Raw genomic sequence first — 27,476 nt, forward strand, 5'->3', positions numbered from 1 at the left:
AAGGTCTCCCCACATTTTATAAAATAGGGATAATGTTTATTTCCTCAAATGCTTAAAACTCCAATTGACTTAGTAGACAACTTTCAGTACATAAGGAATGAAGGACTGAGCCTTAATAACTCACAGTTCATGTGCTTAAGTATATTAAGTAAAGCAGTATATAATGTTTGCCTGATTTTGAAAGTTGCTGTACTGTGTGTGTGTGCAACGTGTTAGTCTGACGATTTATTGACTTTTTATTTTGATAATGACCAATCCTTGCCAACATATTAATTTTTTTCTTAAATGTATTATTTTATTTAAAATAACTGTAGTGCTTGGTTATAAAGAAAAAGTCATCATTAAATTATCTTCTCTGTGAATCTCCTGTATAGATAGACACTAGCATCATGAGATACTGTGAAAATGTACCATGTTCACTGATGTATAAGTAAATAGAGTTCTAAAAAAAATTGCAAGGTGGAATTGCAAGGTTACCAGCAGAGCATCAAGTTCTGCACAGAATTGATAAGGGCATGGCTTAAATAAAGGGAGCTGTCCATCTAGTAGTGCTTGGAAGATGGGTAGGAAATTAAACTGCCAAACTACAAACCTTTAATGATAGTGAAGTGTGTTAATATTGCTGTGAACAAGCAATGTCTGGAGCAAAATTAATTAAAATCTTAGTATGTAATATGTATCCTTAAAATGGAATTTGCTCAGTGCAGAAAGCATGAAGAAAATATATACAAATATAAGCTATAATGTTTTTATTGAGTAATTTTTTTCACCAACAACCATTTGTAATTGAATAATTTATATATTTTTTGTAAGAAATTCTCTTTTATAATGGAATCATCACACATTATTTTATTATCTAAAATAAGTAGAGTTTTCATTGCAAAGTAAACTAAATTATAGTTTCATTAGAACTGCAAGTTTAATTCAAATTATATATATTATGCAAGTGCATTAGTAAAGTATTGCTGTAATTTACAGTTTTTTTCTCTAGAATACTAATTACTCAGTCTTCAAATCAGTAGTTTATATTAGATTGCTTGCAATTTTTAATGTATGTGTTTTACTGTACTACTTATGGGGAAAACATCATATGTAGTGGTTCCTAAAAGCATCATAATGTTTAACTTGTTATAAGATAATACTTGTCACAAAGAAAATACCAGAAATATTTTAAACACAGAATTGATGGGTTTGATTTTATTTAAATAGAAATCTTGGACGTATTATATGGAAATAATCTGCATGTTACGTGTGTGTTGTTAAATAATAATTTGTGTTATCTTTATAAATGAGTATTTGTTAGCATTTGTGTGAAAGGTATAGGGGCACGGTGACTTTTCAGAATATTGCAAGACAATCTCCAAAAGTAAGGGTACGTCCAGACTACCTGCCGAATTGGCGAGTAGTAATCGATCAATCAGGGATCAATATATCACATCTCGTCTAGATGCGATATATCGATCCCCAAACGCGCTCCCATTGACTCCGGAACTCGACCAGGGAGAGCGGCAGTAGCGGAGTCGATGGGGGAGCCTTGGCCGTCGATCCCATGCCATGAGGACGTGAGGTAAGTCAAAATAAGATACGTCAACTTCAGCTACGCTATTCCCATAGCTGAAGTTGCGTATCATACATCAACCCACCCTAGTGTAGACCAGCCCAAGAATGCATTGAACACCAGAATGGTTACATGGAATAAAAAGTTAAACTCCTTTTCCTATAATCTAAAGCAGTATGTATTTGCTCTAATCCTACCTCTGCTGTCTCTGTAATTGATATGAAAACACAGTCTGGCCAACAGCACTTCCTTAGATACATCCTTTACTCCATTTACTTGTGGCTTTATGGTCTTTATTTCACAGACAACTGCCTGTAAGCAACATTGTGGATTTTTTATACCTGGCCATCTATCTCTAAATAAAAAGATGACATTGCCATAATAATTTGTCTATCTAGAATCATTGTGAATCCCTACAAGTATGGTGCAAAATGTTCTTGCCAAATTGTGCACTTATCTAATTTGTATAGTATGTCAATCCCAATGTTCAAAAAGGTTTGTGTTTAAAGTAATCTAATCTTACAGTGAATGTTGTGTTGGACCAATAGGAAACACAAACATTCAATGAGTTCATGTCCTTTCATGCAGTTTTGCTTTAGTTCAGTGGTTCATTGAAACTGCAAGTGGACTAGATTAGATATCTGATGTAGTAGAACTCTGATCTAAGGAAAACAAGCTTCCCCTTTTATACCTGGGCTATATTTATTATTTGAGCCAAATTATAGAATTAAGTGATAGATGCCAATAACTGGGGGAATCTCAGAGTGAATATCTATTTGCAGTAGGTACACAAGAAATAAGGCCTCATTTTTCAAGCAACAAGAGAACTCTGATCTATGGGGATTTTTTTTTCTTTCTAAGGCTAGATCCTGCATCCAACCCATTGACTTCTTATGTTACATTGTGTAGCGCACAGTGGCTTTAGTGGGCCTCTTCTTGGATTTAGGAGTTGACATGAGTAGATAACAAAATTACTTCGTAAAAAGCTCCTAGGGCAATGAACACACTCCAATCAAGCCACTTCTGGTTCAGCAAAAACAACAAGGAGCCCTTGTGGCACCTTAGAGACTAACAAATTTATTTGGGCATAAGCTTTCATAAATTTGTTAGTCTCTAAGGTGCCACAAGGACTCCTCGTTGTTTTTGCTGATACAGACTAATAAGGCTACATCTCTGAAACTTCTGGTTCAGTTATCAAGTTAAAACTAATGGTGATTTACAATCCTCTTGCAGTTCAATTTGAGCAGTGTGCAGAATGCTATCTTTAGCCTCATTTTCTGGAGTATTGGCCCTTTCTTGACCTTACAACTAAGTTTTTCTTCATTTTCAGTCATATTGAAACATTTTAGAGGAGAGTGAAGATAGATATAGGGTCTTTTGAAGCCTATACTAATTGTCTTTGGATTCAGTTGGAACATAAAAATTGCCATACTAGATCAGACCCAAGATTTCACACTCTGGGATCTAGGTGTCCAGTCCTGGGATCCAGGGACAGGCCAGGTGTCAGAACTGGGGTCAGAGTCTGTGGACAAATCAAATCAGGATCATAGTCAGAGTCAGGAAGCAGGCCAAAGGTTGAAGATGGATTGAAGTCAGTTCAAGTCTCTGGGCATCAGGAGGTAGGTGCAGGGCTGGAACTGGTCAGGATGCGGCATGGACAAGGCTAAGGGGGTTGGAAGAAGGCCCAGGCAAGACTTGGGGCAGGAACAGGAACCAGACCAAGAGCAGGCTGGTCTGTCACACTGTGAAGTAGCAGGAGGACTCATGGCCAGGTAGTGCTTTTGCACCAACCAACTTGCAGCTCTGGCAGGGTCAGTAAAATACCTGTGCGTGGAGGTCATCTGACCCAGTCCCTGCCCATGGATACGCTGCTGCAGCATGTCTGAAGGCTGAGGCATTGCAGACTCTGCTTACAGGCTGAGTCCCTGCAGTTGAGTTGCTGGTGCATGCCTGAGTGATGAGACATTGCAGGGTCTGTTGGAGGGGTGAAGCATGGCAGCTGAGCTAACAGACCTGGTCTGGCTATGGGTTTGCCTAACACAAGTTCTATCTAGTTCAGTATCCTGTCTCTGACAATAGTCAGTAGAGGAGAAGGATAGTGCTCATCCATTATATGAAGGGGTTCAGGGATACCAGAACAAGTGATGATCCTGATATATTTTTTTTAAAATCTGTAATCCGTTTGTAAACTCTTTAATGGTAAATATAATATACAAATTTATAACGAAGGGAAAATATATGCTTCAAATTTAATTCTGGCTAAATTAGCAAGAACAACTTTGGATTTCAATGGGAGTTTCACCTCTTATGTCAGGACTTAATTTGGTCCTTTGAATATAGCCTTCTTACTGCAGCATTACTGTATTTTATAACTAATTCTTTAGAATGCTTTGTACGATGAGATCCACCTGGAAAGTAAGTAGAAATGTTATTTAAATGGAAGAATCTTTTATAGTTACAAATGCTATGCTAAAGAATAGGGGGCTCTAGTTAACTTTGGGGTTTACTCATATCAAACCAGTATCAGGGGGTAGCCGTGTTAGTCTGTATCTACAAAAACAACAAAGAGTCTGGTGGCACCTTAAAGACTAACAGATTTATTTGGGCATAAGCTTTCGTGAGTAAAAACCTCACTTCTTCGGATGCCTATGCATCCGAAGAAGTGAGGTTTTTACTCACGAAAGCTTATGCCCAAATAAATCTGTTAGTCTTTAAGGTGCCACCAGACTCTTTGTTGTTTTCATATCAAACCAGCATTCAACTGATAAATTAGAAAAAAAAAAGTTTAGGAATTGAATGTGAATGTATTTAGGTGACAATGGGAAACAAATATTATATAGCTTAATGATTTACAGTAACTTATTCTTCTAATTTGCCTTCTGTATTCACTAGAGTAAGACACAGATGCAGCCATGTCTTATTCATTACAGAGAATATGTGAACCTGTTTAATCCTGTAATCATAGAATTATACAAATGTAGAGCTGGAAAGGACCTTGAATGTCTATACTAATGTTACCCTTGGAAGTAGGAAGAGTAGATTGCCTTAAGAAAGATACTTGACTACAAAAGGCCATGAACTGATGAATTGAAATGCCCTGCACAGAATTGTATCCTAGTGTTTCTTGAATCGTTTTGATAAAGGGCACTGTTCCTTTCAATTTTCTTCAAGTCTTGCATTCTCTTACACTACCAATGCCACCAAGCATACACATGTGTGCATATACAGGATAGAGAATGCTGATTTCCCCCCCCCCCCCCCCCCCAGTGATGGTGAACAAATAAATAGCCTTCTAAAACAATGAGTGATTAATTTAATTATTTTCCCAAAAAATACAGCTGATTGTTCCACCCATCTGTGTGGGATATTAACTATACTAGTTTTCTTTTAAGTAATTAATTGGGATTTTTTACATTAATAAAAAGGATGCATATCCAAAATATCTAGATGCCTCTGACACCACTTACAAGAATAGAAAAAAAAATAAACAGCAGCTTAACTCTGACTGACAAAAAATATTAAGCCCCCTATAAAACCTAAACTGCAGAATTACCTTCCATTCCACACAGATATAACATCCAACAAAACCCATTGTCTGCAACAGCTCACAAGAACAGGATGACCAGGGAGGGGAATTTGGTCCAGAACTGAGGCACCTCTGAACTGCGTACATACTACCACCATTATCTTTTTTTTAATACAAGAGGTATCCAGTTGATCACAGCTGCAGCATGGTGGCATGTAGGGAGTAGCAATCTCTCATGTAGAAAGGTCCCAAGATATCTATAGCATTATAGGTTAAACCTAACTCTTTAAAATTGAAGACAGTTGACAGTTTTTCAGAGACTTTATTAAGGGCACAAGAGCAAACTATCCCACTGTGTAGGAAACATAGGCATTATGGCAAGAGGCTTAATCAGGAGATCTTCAATGATCTAAAATTAAAAAAAAAGTAAAAAAAGAGTCCTACAAAAAGTGGAAACTTGGTCAAACCACAAAGGATGAATATTAACAAATAACACAAGTATGTAGGGAGAAAATTAGAAAAGCCAAGGCACAAAATGAGGTAAAACTAGCTAGAGACATAAAAGGAGACAAGAAAACATTCTACAAATATATTAAAAGCAGGAGGAAGACCAAGGATAAAGTAGGCCTGTTACTCAATGATGGAGAAAAGACAATAACAGAAAATATGGAAATGGAAGAGGTGCTTATTGACTTCTTTGTTTCGGTTTTCACCAAGAAGGTTGGTGGTGATGGGACATCTAAAATAGTGAATGCCAGTGAGAATGAGGTAGGATCAGAGTCTAAAATAGGGAAAGAACAAGTCAAAAATTACTTAGACAACTTAGATGTCTTCAAATCACCAAGGCCTGATGAAATGCATCCTAGAATACACAAGGACCTTACTGAGGAGATATCTGAGCCATTAGCAATTATCTTTGAAAAGTCATGGAAGACGGGAGACATTCCAGAAGTCTGGAAAAGGGCAAATATAGTGCCCATCTAAAAAAAGGGAAATAAGGGCAACCCGGAGAATTACAGACCAGTCAGCTTAACTTCTGTACCTGGAAAGATAATGGAGCAAATAATTAAGCAATCAATTTGCAAACATCTAGAAGATAATAAGGTGATAAGTAACAGTCAACATGGATTTGTCAAGAACAACTCTTGTCAAAGCAACCTGTTATCTTTCTTTGACACGGTAACAAGCCTTGTAGATGGGGGGGAAGCGGTAGATGTGGAATATCTTTCCTTTAGTAAGGTTTTTGATACTGTCTCCCATGACCTTTCTATAAAAAAAACTAGGGAAATATAACCTAGATGGAGCTGTGTGCATAACTGATTGGAAAATCATTCCCAGAGAGTAGTTATCAGTGGTTCACAGTCATGCTGGAAGGACATAACGAGTGGGGTCCTGCAGGGATCGGTTCTGGTCCAGTTTTGTTCAATACCTTCAGCAATGATTTAGATAATGGCATAGAGAGTACACTTATAAAGCTTTCGGATGATAGCAAGCTGGGAGGGATTGCAAGTGCTTTGGAAGATAGGATTATAATTCAAAATGATTGGGACAAATTGAAGAAATGGTCTGAAGTAAATAGGATGAAATTCAATAAGGACAAATGCAAAGTACTCCACTTAGGAAGGAACACACCTTCAATTGCACACCTACAAAATGGGAAATGACTGCCTAGGAAGGAGTACTGCGGAAAAAGATCTGGGCGTCATAGTGGATCACAAGCTAAATATGAGTCAACATTGTAATGCTGTTGCAAAAATAGCAAACATCATTCTGGGATGTATTAGCAGAAGTATTGTAAGCAAAACATGAGAAGAATTCTTCTGGTCTACTCTGCTGTGAGTAGGCCTCAACTGGAGTATTGTGTCCATTTCTGGGTGCCGCATTTCAAGAAAGATGTGGACACATTGGAGAAAGTCCAGAGAAGACAAAAAAAATGATTAAAGGTCTAGAAAACATGACCTATGAGGGAAGATTGAAAAAAATTGGGTTTGTTTAGTCTGGAGAAGAGAAGACTGAGAGGGGACTTGATAACAGTTTTCAAGTACATAAAAGGTTGCTACAAGGAGGAGAGAGAAAAAATGTTGTTTTTAACCTCTGAGGATAGGATGGAAGCACTGTGCTTAAATTGCAGCAAGGGCGGTTTAGGTTGGAGATTAGGAAAAATGTCCTAACTGTCAAAGTGGTTAAGCACTGGAATAAATTGCCTAGGGAGGTGATTGAATCTCCATCATTGGGGATTTTTTAAGATCAAGTTGGCCAAACACCTCTCAAGGATAGTCTAGATCAGGGATCAGCAACCTCTGGCATGCGGCTCACCAGGGTAAGCACCCTGGTGGGCCGGGTCAGTTTGTTTATCTGCCAAGTCGGCAGGTTCAGTTGATCGCAGCTCCCACTGGCTGCGGTTCGCCGTTCCAGGCCAATGGGGGCGGCAGGAAGCCGCGGCCAGTACATCCCTCACCCGCGCCGCTTCCCACCACCCCCATTGGCCTGCGACGGCGAACCACAGCCAGTGGGAGCTGCGATCGGCCGAACCTGCCAACGCAGCAGGTAAACAAACTGGCCTGGCCTGCCAGGGTGCTTATCCTGGCGAGCCGTGTGCCAGAGGTTGCCAACCCCGGTCTAGATAATAGTCCTGCCTTGAGTGCAGGAGACTGGACTAGATGATCTCTTGAGATCCCTTCCAGTTCTATGATTCTATGAAAATCAATCCAGAAGCAAACAGACAGCCAGTGCAGATCAAGGATCATGTGTTGCCACAATGAAGCACAGTCCAATAAGCAAATTACTGCATTCTGCAGTGACTAAAGTTTCTGGATTGATGTAAAATATAGCCTTATGTAAAGCACATTTCCTCATGGCTATGAGTTGACAAAGGCATGGATCATGATAACAAAGACAGCATTCAAAAGAAACAGTTACAATTTCATGGTAATAAAACCATTCCAGGATGCTAATGCTATAATACTAGCCAACCAGTGTTGGGGATCTAACACACTCCACAGAATGTGCCCCTGAGTAATGCATGGTGGGGAAAAATCTGAGGTCTTATATGGGCAACATAGCAAATTTTCTATTTGTTTAACAGTCTTGAATGGGAGCTGAAGGAAATGAGCAATCGAGTACAGTTTGAAAAAGTAGTTTCCTAGGATGAAAAACATAAATTCAAAGCAGGAGTTTATGTTGAAATAACTACAGGAAATGACATGTATAACATTGGGGAAGGGAGTAATTATGGCTGAACACCATTTTCTGTTTAATCTGAAAAACAAAGACTTACTAGAAGTCCTGTATTACATCTCAATTGCATCAACAACTCACCAGAACAGAATCTCTTGAAAAAATTATAATATAATTGGTTACGTTATAGTGAAACTGAAGTTTTAAAACGTTAAGGGTCAAGAGTTGCAATCCTTGCACAACCAAAGGTAAGGGGATTTATTCTATTTCTGATCTTTCAATCGACTCCACATGGGTGGACCCATATGTAGGTCAGTGGGGCTCCACAAGATTTCCCCTGTTCCCTCAGAGGATTTTTCAAGATCATGGCTTAAAAAGGTAAGAATTTGAGAAGAAAATGTATTAAAACCAATGACAGTTATTCAGAAAACAGGGCTAACAAAGGAAAGAAGGGTCTAGGGAATATTTATTCCATAGTCCTCAACCCTTGTATAACAAGGTAATACAAATTATATCAATATTCATTATAAGGATGCATCCTACAGACTGACATTTTTATTTCTGCATAATCAATGCACATAAAATTTGACACAAATAGAACTATAATTTAGCGTAGTAATTAGAATCCATTAAATTTTCTATTGATTGTTTCCCATACATTTTTTATTCATTTTAATTAATGTAATACAAAATGAGATTCTGAGCCACAGTTAATTTGTTTTTGACCAGACTGGAGCTGTTGGTCAGGTGCCTTATTGCATTTTGTATAACTGGGGGGGGGGGGAGAAGGAAGCAGTAACTAAAAATGAAGCCCCATTAAGAATTTTGATTGAGTACTTAGATCGTCTCATTTTCAGCATCAAATTATCAAAGAATGCAAATCATTTTTTTGTGTTAAAAGTTTGTATTTACTGAGCTTCTTTACAACTTTTCCTCTTTGATCATCCTGAAGCATTTGACATCAAGCAAAAATTTTAAAAGCAACTAGGATCCTAACTACCATTTTTAACATTGACTTAGTCACTTAGAGTTAGTTTTACAAAGTACTTAGGGACCTAGTCAGATGTTGAAAAGTTCCTAAGCAGTGCCTAACTCCTGTTGAAGATAACACTTTATAAAAACAAAGCCATGGAGGGTCACACCACTTCCCATCATCAGATTTGTGCACAAAAGGCAAATTGAAGTCCATTTTTAAAAGGATAAGAGCCCCCCAATCACATCTGCAATTTGGAAGTAGCGGGTCCCCGTTTAAAGTTAGTCACATATAACTTTTGCCCTTATCATAGGATTCTTAACCATGGAGATGAAATCTCTGCATTTAGTTTTTAAGAAGAGCTATCAAACTTCAGCATACCCATATCCCCAGGTATCTAAAACCATTTGTCTGTTTCCTTGATAGGTTCACCTTGAAACCACATAATAGTTCATACTATGCCATAAAAAAAATCCTAGGGGTCTGCAGCAAAATGACCACATTAGTTATGTAAAGTAATATATCATCTGTGAACAAGATCAATTTGTACGCACTCAAGCCTATTTTAATCCCACTAATGCCCAGGTTGTCCCTTATGGCTATTGCAAATGTCTTAGTTGTTACCATGAATGGGGAGGAGGAGGGGCAGGGGAGATGGAAGTCATTCTTTCCTTGTCTGCTTTCTCAAAGTAAATGGTTCTGAAATAATATCATTTATCTTCAATGTTGCCTTTGGATTCTTTTACAAAGGCCATAGTCACTAACAAAAAAAAGCCTAGCTGCAGCACTATTGCCTCTTTATGGCAAAAGGAATCTCTCAAATCACTTTGTCAAAAGCCTTCTCTTAGAGCAGTGTTTCCCAAACTTGGGACGCCGCTTGTGTAGGGAAAGCCCCTGGTGGGCTGGGCTGGTTTGTTTACCTGCCGCGTCCACAGGTCCGGCTGATCGCGGCTCCCACTGGCCGCGGTTCGCTGCTCCAGGCCAGTGGGAGCTGCTGGAAGCGGCGGCCAATACGTCCCTTGCCCCATGCCACTTCCTGCAGCCCACATTGGCCTGGAGCAGCTTTCCCTACACAAGCAGTGTCCCAAATTTGGGAAACACTGTCTTAGAGGAGTGGTAGATATGCTGGAGGGTAGGGATAGGATACAGAGGGACCTAGACAAATTAGAGGATTGGGCCAAAAGAAACCTGATGAGGTTCAACAAGGACAAGTGCAGAGTCCTGCACTTAGGACGGAAGAATCCCATGCACTGTTACAGACTAGGGACCGAATGGCTAGGAAGCAGTTCTGCAGAAAAGGACCAAGGGGTTACAGTGGACGAGAAGCTGGATATGAGTCAACAGTGTGCCCTTGTTGCCAAGAAGGCTAACGGCATTTTGGGCTGTATAAGTAGGGGCAGAGCCAGCAGATCAAGGGACATGATCATTCCCCTCTATTCGACATTGGTGAGGCCTCATCTTGAGTACTGTGTCCAGTTTTGGGCCCCACACTACAAGAAGGATGTGGAAAAATTGGAAAGAGTCCAACAAAGGGCAACAAAAATGATTAGGGGGCTTATGAGGAGAGGCTGAGGGAACTGGGATTGTTTAGTCTCCAGAAGAGAAGAATGAGGGGGGATTTGATAGCTGCTTTCAACTACCTGAAAGGATGTTCCAAAGAGGATGGATCTAGACTGTTCTCAGTGGTACCTGATGACAGAACAAGGAGTAATGGTCTCAAGTTGCAGCGAGGTTTAGGTTGGATGTTAGGAAAAACTTTTTCACTAGGAGGGTGGTAAAGCACTGCAATGGGTTACCTAGGGAGATGGTGGAATCTCCTTCCTTAGAGGTTTTTAAGGTCAGGCTTGTCAAAGCCCTGGCTGGGATGATTTAGTTGGGAATTGGTCCTGCTTTGAGCAGGGGGTTGGACTAGATGACCTCCTGAGGTCCCTTCCAACCCTGCTATTCTATGATTCTATGATTCTAGAGGATTGTGACTTGCAGTACACAAAGCTTCTGGGTCTTGGCCAGTGGCTTCAATGTAATTTGCATAGTGTTGGAGGGTGACTGTATAAGAAAAGGAGATTTAGGCTTTGATTTTCTAATATTGTTTTCTTTATGCCTTTCCAAACCTGTACACTTTCCTCCACTGTGTTCCACATTCCTCAATTTCCTCCATTCCTGTAGGTCAGGGGTCAGCAACGTTTCAGAAGTGGTGTGCCGAGTCTTCATTTATTCACTCTAATTTAAGGTTTCACATGCCAGTAATATATTTTAACATTTTTCGAAATTCTCTTTCTATAAGTCTATAGTATATAACTAAACTATTGTTGTATGTAAAGTAATTAAGATTTTTAAAATGTTTAAGAAGCTTAATTTAAAATTAAATTAAAATGCAGAGCCCCCCGGACAGGTGGCCAGGACCCAAGCAGTGTGAGTGCCGCTAAAAATCAACTCTCTTGCTGTCTTCGGCATGCGTGCCATAGGTTGCCTACCCCTGCTGTAGGTGCTGTGAGAGAATTTCACACCTGAAGACAGTCAGAATGTGCCTGTCTTTAAGTCACTCATCAGCATTGTGTTCCACCTAGAGAAAATGACGGGTGTGTGGGCCATGCACCCATGTGGAGATGTTCCACTGTTGAACAGAATAAGGATAACTCCCCTGATCAGCAATTGACTCCCTATTTTGTCCATGTTTCATAAGTGAGTGAAGGAGAGGAATGAACTGATAGAGAACTACAGAATGGCTTCTGTGGGTTGTGGGACCAGAGGTTGCTGCTGGGAGGTCAGAAGATGCTAGCAAATGAGCAGGGGTAAAACTCTCAAAACTGTGGGACTCCTTGTTCAGCTGCTTTGGTGTTTGCATTAACTGGTGTTTGCAAATATTCATGTGAGCAAAATTTCATTCTCTAGAATACTTGTGTAAAGGAAGTTTTACATGTATATGTGTCCATATGCCAATACTTTTGTGAATGTATAGTTGCATGAGCATTCACACTGTAAGTGTTCATGTCGGTCTCTTGATAACTGTTTTTATAACTGTTGATAACTGTACACAAGTCATCCAGTTAGGGAGCACAAACAATGCAATATTCCTTAGGTGATCATTCACAAAATGCAATTATGAATAGCACCTACTTGAAGCAATAGTTGCAGCATGATCAGTCTTTAGCTGAAATATGTTAATATACATCCTTTGTTGAATAAGTTTGAGTAATAAATATATTCATTTTTTTAAAAAACCTATTGATGTATAATTTTAATAGAAGATGGCTATATTGTTAGCTCTAAATAGTTTGTTCAGGGTTTTTTTGGTAGAATGCCTTGAATTTCACTGACTGCTTTCTCGTTGTGTGATGTCATGACAGTTGGAAACAGCTGAGGTGTTCAAGCAGATAGTTTTCTAATTTAATTGTGAGAGGTCTGGTGTCAGCTCATTCTAGATGGAGGATCCTGCAACCTGGAATGCACCTCCCCACTTCCCTCTGCTAGAGCTCACTTTTCCAAGCCTTAATTATTTTACACATGAAGGGAAGAATTGTTTGAATTTGGGGTAATGATCAAAGGTTTTAGTCTTTAGATGTTAGTCCTATTTTGGAATTTGTTTAATATCTTTGCATATTTTTAGAACGTTTGATGGGTACATTTTAATTAATTCTAGTGAGGAGCAATTGTCTTAGTTCCCTGTTATATCAAGCCCTTATTGTTTTAAAAGAGGAAGGAGAGAAGGTCAGAAATTTACATTCCATGCTATGGCTAATGCATTTTGTTTTTTATAACAAAAGATAAAGTGGTGGGTTTTCCTTTAAATATAATTCTAGTGCTGTTTTATTTTAAGATGCCAAGACAATTATTCAATAGTAGGTGATAGAATTAAGACTTGTAGATTTTTTTTCCTTAGTATGACAGTGAACACAAAACTTGGATGTGGAAAAACATGAAGTTATCTAATAGTGAAACTCTATTACTTTAAACAGCAAGATTAATTTGCATTTTAATCTTTGCCTTATATTTTTTAATGTTTTGATCAGTAAAAGTAAAATCAAAGTGCTAGTTTCTTAGCATGCTTTTTCAGAAAGTACCTTAAATATTGTACTTTTGCATGTATTAATTTCCATAGTTTCCTATTTATTTCTTCCCCAATGACCTCTAATTTGTAATCTTTATAATTTAGGTAATGTTTTGTAGTGGTACTGTCATTAGGATGATGCAGCATTGCATGTTTTCTACGTATTGGTGTTTGAGATGTATAACTAAATCTAGAAGATAAATCATGAACTGTGAAATTATAACTAAAAATGGAATATAATTATTGAAATTATGACATTTTGGTTAATGTCAAGTGTTGCATCAGATTTAATATCTGGCCTTTTTTATCTCAAAAACCTTTATGATCTAAAAAGTCCATGCTTGTATATTATAACTTGAGTTAAATTTACCCTGAAGTCCTCACATGTTAAGCCTTTTTTAAATTATAGCTGTGAACAAACATTCTAAAATTTGGAGGTTTGGGCCCCATTCCTGTAAATACTCATGTATGACAAGTTGTCCCATTGAAGCCAGTGAATCGAGGCCTTTACAGTCATATAATAATCTAGGATCTCAGTCCTGTACTACTGAAGCCAGTGGGAGCTTTGACATTGTGATATAGAGATCTTTAGTCCAATATATAAAAAATATTTTCTAGGTTTCCACTTCCTTCAGCCCTTTGTCAGGCCCAATCTTACTTTACTTTTCTTATCTAATTGAATCTATAATATTTTTATGAGATGTGTCACTGTATCTAAGTGATGAAACACTGACATCCACTGAAATCCTTGAGACACCTACCCATGGACACCAGCTTCCCCTTGTCTTTAGTAATTTCATAAATTGTGGCGTTTAAGTCATCACCATGAGCATAGCATAAGGGAGGCTGTGCCATCCATATTTCAAATCCTTGTGTTATGCTCATACAAAGCACACGGGATCTTTATAGAGGAAGGTAAATACACAGTGTTTATTGAGAATACCACAGTTAGCATATGCTTTTTAGACACACACACACACACACACACACACACACACACACAGAGTCCTGCAGTGATGTTTATAGTTACCAGTTCAGAGTCTGGATCAATCTAGTGGCCAGCCAGATTGGTCGCAGAGGGGAGCGGGGTTCTATTGGTCGCGATCCGATGCTCCTGGAGTGTGGCAAGATGAACCCAAAGTCCTATGGCAAAGCACCCTGCTCTTATAGGATTTCTTCTCTGTTGAAGCCTATGGATTCTGCTGTGTCACTTTGTGACCGGTTACTTCTTAATTGGTGTAAACATTCCAATACACCTCCGAGAGGGTCATCCTGTTCTTTGTTCCGATTTAATCAATTGTCTTTAGGGGTGCCAGCCTTTACCTCAGAGTTGTCAATCTGCCCTTCCTTATGGATGCGTGTTGATGATTCTTTGATGTCCTTTAAGTTTCTTTACTCCTTCTTCCTTGACTCTGGCTATAACAATGGCCTTCACACCTTATCTTTTTCTAATGCATACATTCCTCATTTACACAAACAGATTGAGAATACAAACAGTAGTATTTTATATTGAGCAAAAGGACATTGAAACTTAAACCTTGCTAAGTTTTACAGTCAATAACCAAGCCAATTTACATTGAGACCCAGGCCTTCAATGTTCCTCTAAGCTACTTAACATAGACACAATAGAGAATCATGTCTCTTACTTCCTAATTTGTAATACATATAGGAAACCATAGTCGCTTTATAACTTAGAGAATTTTTCACTTGACCACAGCTCAAAGAGCCGAGAAGGATGACCATAATTAGTCATAAGGATTGTTCTGGTCTGTCATTCCTTTCTGCTATTGAAAAAGGGTGGCTGGCAGGATGAAATCAAATCATACATTAATTCTTATAGTACATTATAAAATCCAGCTCCTATACTTGTGACTAATATTACTCTGAACTCTATCAATATATCAGGGAGGGATAGCTCAGTGGTTTGAGCATTGGCCTGCTAAACCCAGGGTTCTGAGTTTAATCCTTGAGGGGGCCACTTAGGGATCTGGGGCAAAATCAGTGCTTGGTCCTGCTAATAAAGGCAGGGGTTTGGACTTCATGACCTTTCCAGGGGCCTTCATGGTCTAGGAGATAGAATATCTCCATATTTTATTATTATTATCTTTTGTTACTTATATGTGTAAACCTTCTGCCAGGTGGAATCAGCAGTAACCAGGGCTGGGTTCAATATTTAGGGGTTCCTTCTCAACAATACAACACATAGAACCAGCTCGAGCCCCCACCCAGTAACCTGGGAAAATTGCATACTGCCCCAGGTGCCTGTATGAGGCAATACTTTCCCTTTCACAAGCACAGAGTCTGAAGGTAGACTCTACGAGATTGGCGGGTAGTGATTGATCTATCGGGGATCGATTTATCGCATCTAGTGTAGATGCAATAAATCGATCCCCGATTGCTCTGCCGTTGACTCTGGAACTCCACCGCGGCAAGAGGCGGAAGCGGAGTCGACGGGGGAGCGGCAGCCGTTGATCCCGCACCGCAAGGACACAAAGTTAGTGATTCTAAGTCGATCTAAGTTACTAAGCTATTCTAGTAGCTGAAGTTACGTATCTTAGATCGATCCCCCCTAGTGTAGACCAGGCCTGAGTGTAGGAAATCCAACATTGAATAGGGAACATGCTGTAAGCAGGATTCATAAACATAAAACCGTGAGTAGGACACCCACCCCAGAGAGTGTGTAGCAGTGTTTTCTGATTCATGTTCTTGAGTTCTGCAACCAAAATTTCCTTTACTGTGCCCCCCTCTGCTCCCTCACCACACCCCACTCACAGTGGTTGTCCTGGGTCAGTGAGGACCCAGGGTTCAGAGGTGCATATGTGCGAGTTCACCTCCCACCTGGGGCAGGGGGAAGGCATTGTGATTGCGCTGCCATCTGAGCACTTGCTGTGGCTGGCCGCCCCACCAACCACCATTCTGCTCCACAGGCTGCCCTGCCAGCTGCTGCTCTGCACACAGTCACCTTCTATCAACTGCTTTTATACTGTGACCTCTGTAGGTCAGTCTCTTGAAGTTCCCCCCAACTCTTAGTGATTTTCAGTTGTCAGTGATTGTCAGCTACCAGCGGAGGAACTTAAGTGAGCTGGGCAGAAATGCCTTCCCAGCAACAAGTGATTTCAGCTTTAGTGAGCATTTAACAAAACAAAAGACTCCTAATGGAGCCTTACTTAGTTCTGTCTTTTAAACAGTGGGGAGGAGCAGGTTAAACCAAGCCTGGGGCTCTGAGATAGAGACCATCTCCTGGCATTGACACCTGTCCCCTGCTTATCTTCACTGGGTCTAGCATTCAATCCCCTGGCTTAGCTAGTTCCATTCAGTTGAGGGTGAGCCCTCAATCAGGACAGACTAAGCAAAGTTCTGCTCCCCTTTGCTCATACAATAAAGATAACAACATTGAAAACAACATTTCACAACCCCTGCATTCAGTACTAAAGTGATTTGTAACCCAAAACCAGCCAAAGTTGATCACTTTGGGCAACACAGCTCTGTCTGCTGGATTTCTAGGAAGAGTAGGTGTGTTCTTGTAAATATATTCTGCTCCTGAAGGCTTTTCCCCTCCCCAGGTAGCTGTCAAAGGAGAACTCATTCAGACCCTGCTTACATATATTTAGAAAAATATTATAATTTTTATTTTGAAAATCAGATTTTAATAATGCAAGATGCTTTAAAGGTTAAGACTGCATATAACTTAAAAGGTTTTCTTGAAGACTTAATAGTTCCATGGCATTAATTTCAGAGTTTGAAGACTGAGCATGAAAACAGTTAAAATATTACCTTCCATAAGCCCTCTTCTGTCCTCTATTCAGCCTGGCCTAAAAAATACCCACTCACTTTTTTGTTTTGTTTTTTTTTTAGTCTGAAAATTACATTTTGCCAACTTGAGGTTCTATAAGAGCCCGAAAAACTCTAAGCCAAACCACAAGCATTTGATTTGCCTGATAGACATATTTTAAGTATAGGAACAATTTTAAAAATTCCCGTTGTGTGACCTTGCTTCTGCACATCTGCAACCATCCAGCTCGGTACTACCTACAAATTGGCTGTTGATGTCCAATGGAGAGTTAACTCTGATTCCCATATGCCACCAAGGCAGGCTTCCGCAATAATAAATGTTGATGTTAAGGTTGTCATCTGACCATCATACAGCAGTTTAGTATTTATTTATTACTGACTTGTTTGCTAAAATCCCATTTGGCAATTGTTTTCTTATGTAGACACACATACAGGAAATAATCTGTATCTTAATGTGTATCTTAATCTCTTTTTCAGGTTGCTTGGAATTGAAAGAGGACACCATTGAAAACCTTCTGGCAGCTGCCTGCCTCCTTCAACTTCCACAAGTAGTAGAGGTTTGCTGCCATTTTCTAATGAAGCTTTTACATCCATCCAACTGTTTGGGAATACGAGCATTTGCTGATGCACAGGGGTGCACAGATCTTATGAAGGTGGCTCACAGCTACACCATGGTAAGGCAACTTCAATATATTTCAATTATACTAATGTGAGTCATATATATTTGTAACCCTCCTGCCCATCTAAGTTGGCAGCAACAAGGGCCGGGTTCTGTATCTAGGGGTTCCGTTTCAATAACGCAATGCAAAACCGGCTCGAGCCCCCACCCAGTGACCTGGGACAATTACATACCACCCCCTGGGCGCCTCTAAGAGGCAATACTTCCCCTCTCGCAAGCACAGAGTCTGAGTGTAACAGAAAATGTTTAATAACATGAGGTAAACAACATCAGCGTTAAATTGGAAAAACACCACAAACAGGCTTCATGAGCAAAAAAACTCACCCCAGCAAATTGGGCTGTGTCCTTTCCCTTGGGTTCTTGAAACCAGCAACCCAAGGATCACCAAAGTCCCAAAAGTCCAACAACCCCCCAAAGTCTCTTGGGTCCAGCAACCCAAGGGTCACCAAAGTCCCCAAAGTCCAACAACCCCCCAAAGTCTCTGTCCCTGGTCAGTGCAGCCCCAGAGTTCAAGCGGGGGGGGGGAAGGCACACAGGGTGTTAAGGGGCACCTTACGTGATCCAAGGCCGACCGGCTGCCTCTCCGTGGGGTTCCGCCGCAGCCTTCTCCACGAGCCGCTCCACTCCACCAGCTGTCCCATGAGCCGCTCCCGCCGTCCACGAGCTGCTCTGGCAGCTGCTCCGCTCTGCTCACCGACCTGTGAGCCACTCAGCTCTGCTCCACTTCAGCCGTTCCTTGGGCTGCTCCCACAAGACTCCGCTCTGCTCTGCTCGCTGCTTCTCCAGCCACTCCACCCTGCTCACCGACCTGTGAGTCACTCAGCTCTGCTCCGCTCTGCTCCGCTCCAACCGTCCCCATGAGGCTCCACTCTGCTAGCTGCTTCGCCAGCCGCTTAGCACAATATAGCTTCAGGCTCCCCCACTAGTTAACACAGCCTCAGTGATCTCAGCTCTTTTGTGATTTCAGCTCATAGTAGGGGAGCCCCAGTGCTAGTGCACCATTGGCCCAAAGTGAATTCAGCTCAGCAGTCTGTAATTAGACTTCTAATGGAATCAAAGTTAGCTCTGACATTCAACAGTGGAGAGAGGAGGTAGTGCAATTGGTGTTTCAACCCCTCGGGGAGGGGGCCATACCATCAGGTACAAATACCTGTCCCCATCCTCTCTCTATTCACTGGGTTTTGTAACCCATGCCCCTTGACAAGCAAATGCTACTTAGGTAATGGTGAATGACTCACTCAGTCCTTCTGTCATACACCAGTTCCACTGGCCTTGATTCACAGAATCAGGGTAACAAAACTTTATTCTTCCTGCCCCAATAACAGAGAAACTGGGGATCCCACACCAGCCAAAGTAACCACTTTGAGTTGCTGTTGTTTCCTGCCAGGCGAGTGGGTGTGCCTATGCAAACAAGATCAGCCCCTGGAGTTCTTTTCCACACTCGCCATAATTCACCACCAGATGTCAGGGTAGAGCTCATCCTGACTCTGCTTACATATTATTTTCAAAGTATCTCACTAGCATTGGAGAAACAATTCTGTTGCCATTACTCTTATTGAATAGTGCCATACTCCACAAGTGATCCTACTAAAGACAGTGGGGCTGCTCATGGAGTGTGGTACTGAACTGGAATAATGTCATCAGAATCTCACCCTGAATGGTGAATGCAATTAGCAGCTAAGACACTGTTCAGGATGTGCTGTAAATCACAGTAGCATACTGTTTTATTAGGTTCATGTTTATACTGTGAAAATGAATCTTAGGGCCTCAAAATATTTTTAATAAGGGTTTCTATTGTGCCTGATTTGGATATAGGGAAGCTTTATACTTGATATTGTTCAATGTATTTAAGAATGTCATTTAAAGTTCTGTATGATATAAAATCTGTAGTTGTTTTTTTAAATGATCATTTTAATCGTTAATGCACATGAGAGGGAAGAGAAAAGGCAAAACAAAATCTCTTCAATATGTTTTTTGCCTTTTCTCTTCTCTATCATGTGCATTAATGATTAAAATGATCATTTAGAAATGAGCTACTGATTCTATATCATACAGTACTTTAAATGGTACCCACTACAACACACAGCTGATATCACATTAACATTATTAGAAATTAATCGGAATCAAAGTAGAAAAAATGCTTCCTACTAAAATACCAAAACCTATCTGTACTCATTTAATTCTGCATGGTTTGCTGCAATTAAGAACATCTGGCTCGTGAGATTAGGTTTACGTGGAGACCGGGTCACCTATCACCTCTAGAGAGATAATGGTCCCTTCTGGTCGAGATTGAAATTATTAGTGAAGTAATAGGAAAGTTTTTGATGCAGCTGCTTGGTTTCTCCAGCCAGTTCTTCATTTTAAAAAGCACACTTGTTTTATTGCATGATTATTAAGTACCATATAATAACACAGATGTTTTCAGACCACTATGCTGATGGCATTATATGCATGTGAATATTCATATACTATTACAGAAGTTTCAAAATATGTGTTGAAACCTCTGTGACTTAGAATGTAAGTTCCACAGGTCAAGAACCTGGCACTTATTTAGTGCAGCTATTGGCCTTTTTAATAATGTACTGAATATATGAAAATGAAATTCATTTCATTATCTTTTTTTTTTCATTACACTTGCTTGATTTGGTTTGATTTTTGGAGTTGCTTGTTACCGCAGAATTGATTACTCATATCTGATATATCTAATTTACTTCAGTGTTCATTTTGAACCTGTTTCTGAGATCTGAGTAGCTTATGCACAGCTGCTTGGAGACAGGGAACCTGATCTTCAAGCTGGTAAGCAAACATTGAATTTCATGCAATGGGAAAATTGCCCGAGCGAGGACTGTAGGCCAGCAAGAAACCAGTTGTAACTAATAAGTTGGCCTTTATCTTAAATTACTTTGTCTAGGTGGTAAACTTTAGAAGTACATTTTGAAGGCCAGATTTTCAAAACCAAGACCCAAGTTGTATGTGTAATTGTAATTGCCTATGTAGCTACATTATCACAGCTGACTTTGCAATCATGATAAATATGCAACTGTGCACATACACGTATGTGTATTTTTCTGTGTACATAAATGATCCTCTAACTCATGGAAATCTTTATCCTATAAATGTCTGATTACTTGATACATGAAACAGAAATTCACATTTATGCATCTTTGCAAAATCAGTTTTATTGTGAATAATAAGTAATTTGTAATCCTTTAGCTGTAGTGTTTTACATTACATTTTTACTTGTAAAAGTTTAACATTTTTGGCGAGCCAACCAAATTAATAATAATTCTTTATGAATGTTTCTGACTTCAAGGCTATAGAAAGGATGAATGAATGCATACTTTCAAGATTCAAGTGCGTTTACTTTTTATGAAACCAAAAGGTAATTTCAGACATGAAAAAAATTATGGAAATAGGTGAATTGACTTTTCTCTAGCTAATTTTCTTAATTACAAGACCTAAATAATTTCTCTTATGATCTACAGCACTGTCAGAATATCAAGCATAATGGAAACAGTGGGGAAAAAATCAGGGAAAAATTTGGAAAACACTGCAGACCTTCCAAGGCTTTTGAAAAGTTAAAGAACAGGGTTGTTTTTTTATTACTTTTTAAACTTGTTTCCCCCACCCCCAAACTTCAGAAACATTTTACTTGTGACTGGATATTTATCACTAAAATTATTATATTATACCAACCCAATGAGTAGGGAATCAGAGCTGGCTACATGGACACTTAGAGAATATAGAACTGGTAATCCAAAGACAAAATATTTTGTTAATGGGTCATAAATTTCAACCAGCCAAAGAATAACGGCAGAAAATGAAATGATTCTAAAATTTGTCTTCAAAAGATAAAAGCATTCTTCCACTGAGATAGAACCAAGAAATTCTCATTCTCAGTATCTTATATCTGTTAAACATTACATTCACCAAGTGATAACCTCCCTGTTGATCATTTCTGCTCTCATGTTTTCCCTATAGTGACATGATAGATTTTACTTTGTTTTTAAATTATGGGCTGCTGCACCTAAAGATTCATAATTTCATTACTAATTTAGGTCTCAGTCACTGAATGTTCAATTTTCATTATAATATATTTGTTATTATAACTGGGGGGGAAATGTCAATAAAATCTAACTAATCAGTTTGTTTTTATAAGCTCCATTCTCCCCTACTGGACAACAGCTCAATAGGGGAAAGGAACTCTGTGAATTGACAGTCATTCCATTTTTCCCATTCTTCTGTCACAAAGATGGGAGTCACTGTCATGAAGGAAGATGGAATTTCAACCGTTCTTCGACTATGAATTCTGAAGGAGCCACAGGAGCTGGGGTGCATTGGCATAGATGGCCCTTGTAGCCACCTTGACACTAAATCCCGCCAACATTTCCCATACCATGGCAGCATGCCTTCTGTTGAAGACATGCTTCAAAGAGCTTACGTGTACTGTATTGTTATGGGATACCCCTTAGGGTTGGTGTGGTTCCAAAGAAGAGAATGAAAAGCAGTGCACATCGATAAAATATAATGCTGTTTTTAACATTTGCTCCTAATGCTCAATGGTTTGGAAAAGAAGAATCTGGAGGAACACAGCTGTCTCACTCATACTCTCCCTTCTTCCCCATGCCCCTTCTCTTTCAGCTACCATTGATCCCTTCTGGAGGGACTGCTGTGAAATGGGTAGTATCCCAAAGAGGCAGAAATCCCACTTTCACAGGCATAGGCTCCTCTCCATACATGGATACATTGGGCCATTTATGTTTTCTATTCTACTTGGTCTTCAGTGAGAAATTTGACTGTTACATGCTTGTAATGCAAAAGCCAAATGGGAGAGAACATGGCGGGGGAGAAGGAAATGTTACCAAAAACATCTATGGGGGGAAATAAATAAGGGAAAAGATGCATCAAAGTTAGCAAAAATCAGGCAATCCAAAAACAAAAGCAGCATATAGGTTTCAAATACAGCAAATTTCTAAATTGTTCTTAGTCTTATTGGAGAGAGAGCTCTGCCTAGGGCCTTGTTCTCTCCCTTCTTGCCCTTGGACAATGAGTCAAATATATATTTTCACTATGAATAATATTTATTTTAATAAGAAGAACAGTAGTAAATTTTCGATGAGGAGCATTATGTGTGTGAACAAAATGGTTGCTGTCCCTGCAACACAATCAGAATTCTTAGATATTTAAACGGAAACCAAAGGTGTCCGTTTCATAGCTGTTTTCATCACATGTGAGGTGCAGAACACTTTCAACTCCCATAGTATGAACTGGGAGTTGAAGTCACTCACTTTTCAAGAGGTTTACAGTACTTCATTCAGTTGGGCTCTTTGGTCCTAATCCAGCAAAGGACCTAAACACATGCTTAATTTTAAGCAGATGAGTTGTCACAGTGAAGTTTATTTTCTATACACTGAACTTTTAATTTCCTTAGAATTCTGGCTATGTTGCAGGAACAACCAACATTTTGTTCTCACACACCCTGCTCCTCACAGAGACTTTAATTTAGTTCTTCCTTGTTGAACAGTATCACAATCTAGAATAAGCAATTCAGTCTGTAAACACATGGCTTCTCTTTGTGCACAGAAAAGCCTAAATGGGGACTATTCTAGTGGTTAAGCATGTGCTTAAATTAAGCATGTGCTTAAATGGTGGACCTTAATTTTCATAACTACAAATGATCATTCAGGATATTATATTGATACATTTTCCTATTAAATCAGGAACAATATAGAAGCTCATCACTATATTTGATTCTCACCCTGCCCCTCAACGCCACACATATCATCTTCCTATTTTGTATCAGAGATTTAATTTAAAAATGCTATAGTGAGGTTTCATGCTAATAATGTTTAATATTAGTATTTAATATTAATATTAATATAAGCTGGTCAGAAATTTTCTGCTGCATCATTTTTCTCGCAGAAAATACCGATTTATTGAAGTTGAAACATTCTGAGCATGACATTTTGTCAAAACTTTCAATGGAAATCAAGCAGGTTGGAAAATTGCCTGATGTTTACCCAGCTTCCTTGAACATCTACCCAGCCTCTCAGAAGCCCACCTAGTGGGCTCCCTGGGAGCCTGGGGAGCATATTTCATTTCAGAAACACTGAAACATGCCAGCTGCAGGAATGTGCTTGTGCTCACAAAATGAAATACTGTGGCATTTCATTCGAGTGGAAATTGCTGGAATTTTGTGGAAAAAATGTTGTCTCAAACCAGGAAGAAAAGCCAAAAAAGTCAAAATTTTCAAAAGTGAGTTATTAAGCACTTTGGGAGCAGATTTTCAAATGTAGGTACCTAAAAGATGCCCAGGAATGGGAGTTCACAAGATGGCTAGGCAGCTTTGTTAGGCATTTTTGGTTTGGTTGGTGGGTATTTTGGGTTTTGGTTTTTGTGTTTGTTTGTGTGTGTATATTTGTGTTTTTTTTTTCTGGGGGATGCATAACAGTTACTTGATTATTTCAAGATAGTGTGGCATGGTCAAGCAGTATGGTGAAGGGATGAGCTAAGGTTGTTTCCTGCTCTTCTGAATATGAAATGAATTGTTGCAGTGTAAATTACTTTGGTCAAAATTCAGTCCTGACTTCAACAAATGAACTCACTTTCTATTTGTACTCAGATTAATATTTTTAAACATGATTTTGAAATGGTTTCTTTTAACTACAGAAAGTAGTGTAGGTTAAATAGTATGCCTGGAATACTAGGAAATCTATCTTTAAATACCCATTTTTTCACAACAGGGACTCTTCCCTTGTCCCCATTTACCCCTGTTTCCAACTGTTCCTTCCAAACTGCAAAATAAATATCAGAAAGGAAGAGGTTAACAATCGTTGGTGGGTTTTTTGTTTGTTTGGGGTTTTTTTGCTTTACACACACACACACAGACACACACACAGACACACACACACACACACACACAGAATGTCCTTCACGCAAGATTCCTGGTTATATTACAGTCCTAACTGGAGCCTTTGCCTGCAGCATGGCTTTTACAGTCCATATCAATCTGATCAATCACTCTTGTAGACTTAAAATATTCAACATTTTTAAAATCTCAAACTAGAGTAACAGTAAACAGTTCCTTCTCTAATAAACATTTGATTAATTCCTTAATTATTTCTTGCTTAGACTTTTGCAATAGCCTTCTTGGTGGACTCTCTCTTTTCAGAAAGACCATCTGATTGTATTTTTCTTCGACAACCACTGGCATGTAGTGATGTAGTGGTTTAAAAAAGGGGGTAAACTCACCTAAACTAAACTCCATATTCCCCAAATGAAAAGTGGCTAAACTGGTTCCCTGAATTTACCCTCAATCACACTACTGCTGGCATATTGTGTAATGGGAGTGTACTTGTGCACATATAAGGTGGTGGAAGGTGTGGGGAGCAAAAGCAGGGGTGCTTCTGTCATCATTATAGTAACTTGTGCATTCTTCTCTTGCCTATTCAACATAGTTTTTGAGAATTTCTGAATGTGGATATCTCAACAGAATGTTTACATCTCATTGCATATTGCATGTCTAATCCTAAATACCATGATCGCCATGATCGTACTGTGATGTTATGAGGATCAACCCAGACCAGTAAGGGGTTTTGTCACCACCTACCCTTTAACCTTAGGTGCCTTAAATGCTCTGCTGCTGTGGCTCACAGCCTGGACACCAAACAGCCACCAGACAAACATGCAGTGCTTGAATTTCTGTGTGCTGTGCACCCTGGTTCAGCAGTCTGTCTCTGGTAGCTTGCCACAACACAACAGCATCCTGGTCTCCATCAGCCTTGGTTACTGCTAGCAGGGGAACCCAATACACCCCCAGTCCCAAATTTCCCCTACACCATCTGCCCTGAAGTGTCCAGCCCTCTCCTGAAGCACTCAGGGATCAATAAGGTTCATTACTTTTTTAAGGAGACAAAAGCACAGCTTATTACTTTTATAATTAACAATTGCTTCAATTCAAACACAGTACTGTATTGGTTTAGATTAAAAGTAAAACAAGTTTATTGACAAGAAGAGAGAGTTGTTCAGTAAATTCAAGTACAAGGGATAACTTCAAAAATGGTTAGAAGTGAATAAAAGTAAAATATGTTTTCCGGTGGCTGAGACTTAACTCAACAATCTACAGTCTTGATTCAGGGTAGATTTCTTACCAATCTTTCTTCTTTCCAGCAATGCTGACTTTCTCTAAGTCAGGACCTTTCACAGAAGTACAAGGTGCTGGTTTCCCTTTCCTAGGTAAAAGATGCCAAAATGGTGTTCTCTTTCCCCTTGTGACGGTCCATGCCCCTAGGGTCAAGGCAGCGTGGGCTATCGGTCACAGTCTATAGAGCCACCCTTCGGTGTGGGGCAGCGCAGCCTAGAGGATGGAGTCTATAAAGTCGGGGCACCCAGTAAGGGGTGTGGCGGCCCCAGTAGGGGGGCCTGGGCCTACCCGACTCCACCGGGCTCTAACCCAGGGCCCTAACAGTGGCATAATGGCTTGCCACTGAGCGGGGGGTCCTAACAAAACACGCTGAGGTTTCCTGGGTGGGAGGTACCACTCTGTCACCTTCCCTGGGTCACTTCTTACCAGAGTCTGTGTTGGGGTCTCCCATGAGATGTCGGGTTCTCTGTGGTCAGTGGGGTTGGTTGCCTCCGATGGCTCCTCCAGTCACCGGGGTGCAGGCTGGCCCAGGGTGGCTCTGATTTTTGGCGCTGTCAGGAGCTGTGCTTGGCCCTCCGCAGGAGCTTCCCAGGCAGGTCCTTCCCCTGCGGCCTCCAGAGCATTTGGAGCATGCCCAGTCTCGCCAGGGAGGCACGACTTCTGCTGTCAATTATATGGGCTTAATCCTGTCTGGGCTAGTGCGGGGTAAGCAGACCCTGTCACACCCCTTATATCTCTTAGAATTCATTGACCCAGTATCAAGAGGCAGGATCACCTCTTTATCTTTCCCCTTCCTGTGGACTTCCCATCTGCTGCATATGTAAATGGGGCATCCATTGTTTTGATTCCATAATGCTCACTTTATATTTGAGATGGGTAGAGAGTTCCTTTCCTTCCTGTCTGGGGGGAAGCCTGTTTCTCCCTGTGTTTGGTCACAGACTTTAAAGCATGGTAGCAGTGAGTATCATAATTCCTCATATGACGTCAATGTGTACATTTTACAATGAAATTTATCACCTTGTGTCACAGGCTTTTATAAAAGATGTTACCCTTTTATAATATATTAATAGTACATACAATACACTCCCTTACTTGCTAGGTTGATGGTTTTATTACCTTTTATGTAAATGTACCTTCATTGTGTCTGCTTGACAACCAGGTTTTTCAGACAAGCACATATGCATTTTTTTTTCTAAGGCAGACTGGGCTTATTCATGTTTTGCCAAACAAATTTTAAGCCAGTAATTCTAGCACATATCTGTAACACTTTGTGCACAGCCCATACATACAGCACACAAGAATATTAATGATCAGTGAGTTATTAGTTTTCCAATGATAAATTACATGCCACCTTTTTGGGTATATATCATGACAACAGTGTGTTAAGTGTATTGAGTATATCAAACCTGACAAGAGTTGCTGACATAGCATAATGAACCACCAATGGGCCTCTGTATCACACATACCCCATAACTTGCTTTCATCTTTTCATGCCTATGGACTCAAAGTCCAGTCGTCATTGGAAGGATGATTTATCTATTCTACATCCCCTTTGGCTAGACTTTCCTCTTTCCTCATTA

The 27,476-nt window shown here is 39.9% G+C and overlaps 1 protein-coding gene across 1 annotated transcript in view; it reads left to right on the plus strand.

Moving 5' to 3' along the window:
• Positions 1 to 27,476, plus strand: part of KLHL1 (kelch like family member 1) — a 433,580-nt gene that overhangs the window by 174,045 nt on the left and 232,059 nt on the right. Inside the window, exon 4 of the mRNA XM_065581135.1 lies at positions 17,552 to 17,748. Coding sequence (XP_065437207.1) covers positions 17,552 to 17,748 — 197 coding nt within the window. The remainder of the gene's footprint in view (positions 1 to 17,551; positions 17,749 to 27,476) is intronic.

Source organism: Chrysemys picta, chromosome 1 (genome assembly GCF_011386835.1).
Source record: "Chrysemys picta bellii isolate R12L10 chromosome 1, ASM1138683v2, whole genome shotgun sequence".
Lineage (NCBI taxonomy): Eukaryota > Metazoa > Chordata > Testudines > Emydidae > Chrysemys > Chrysemys picta.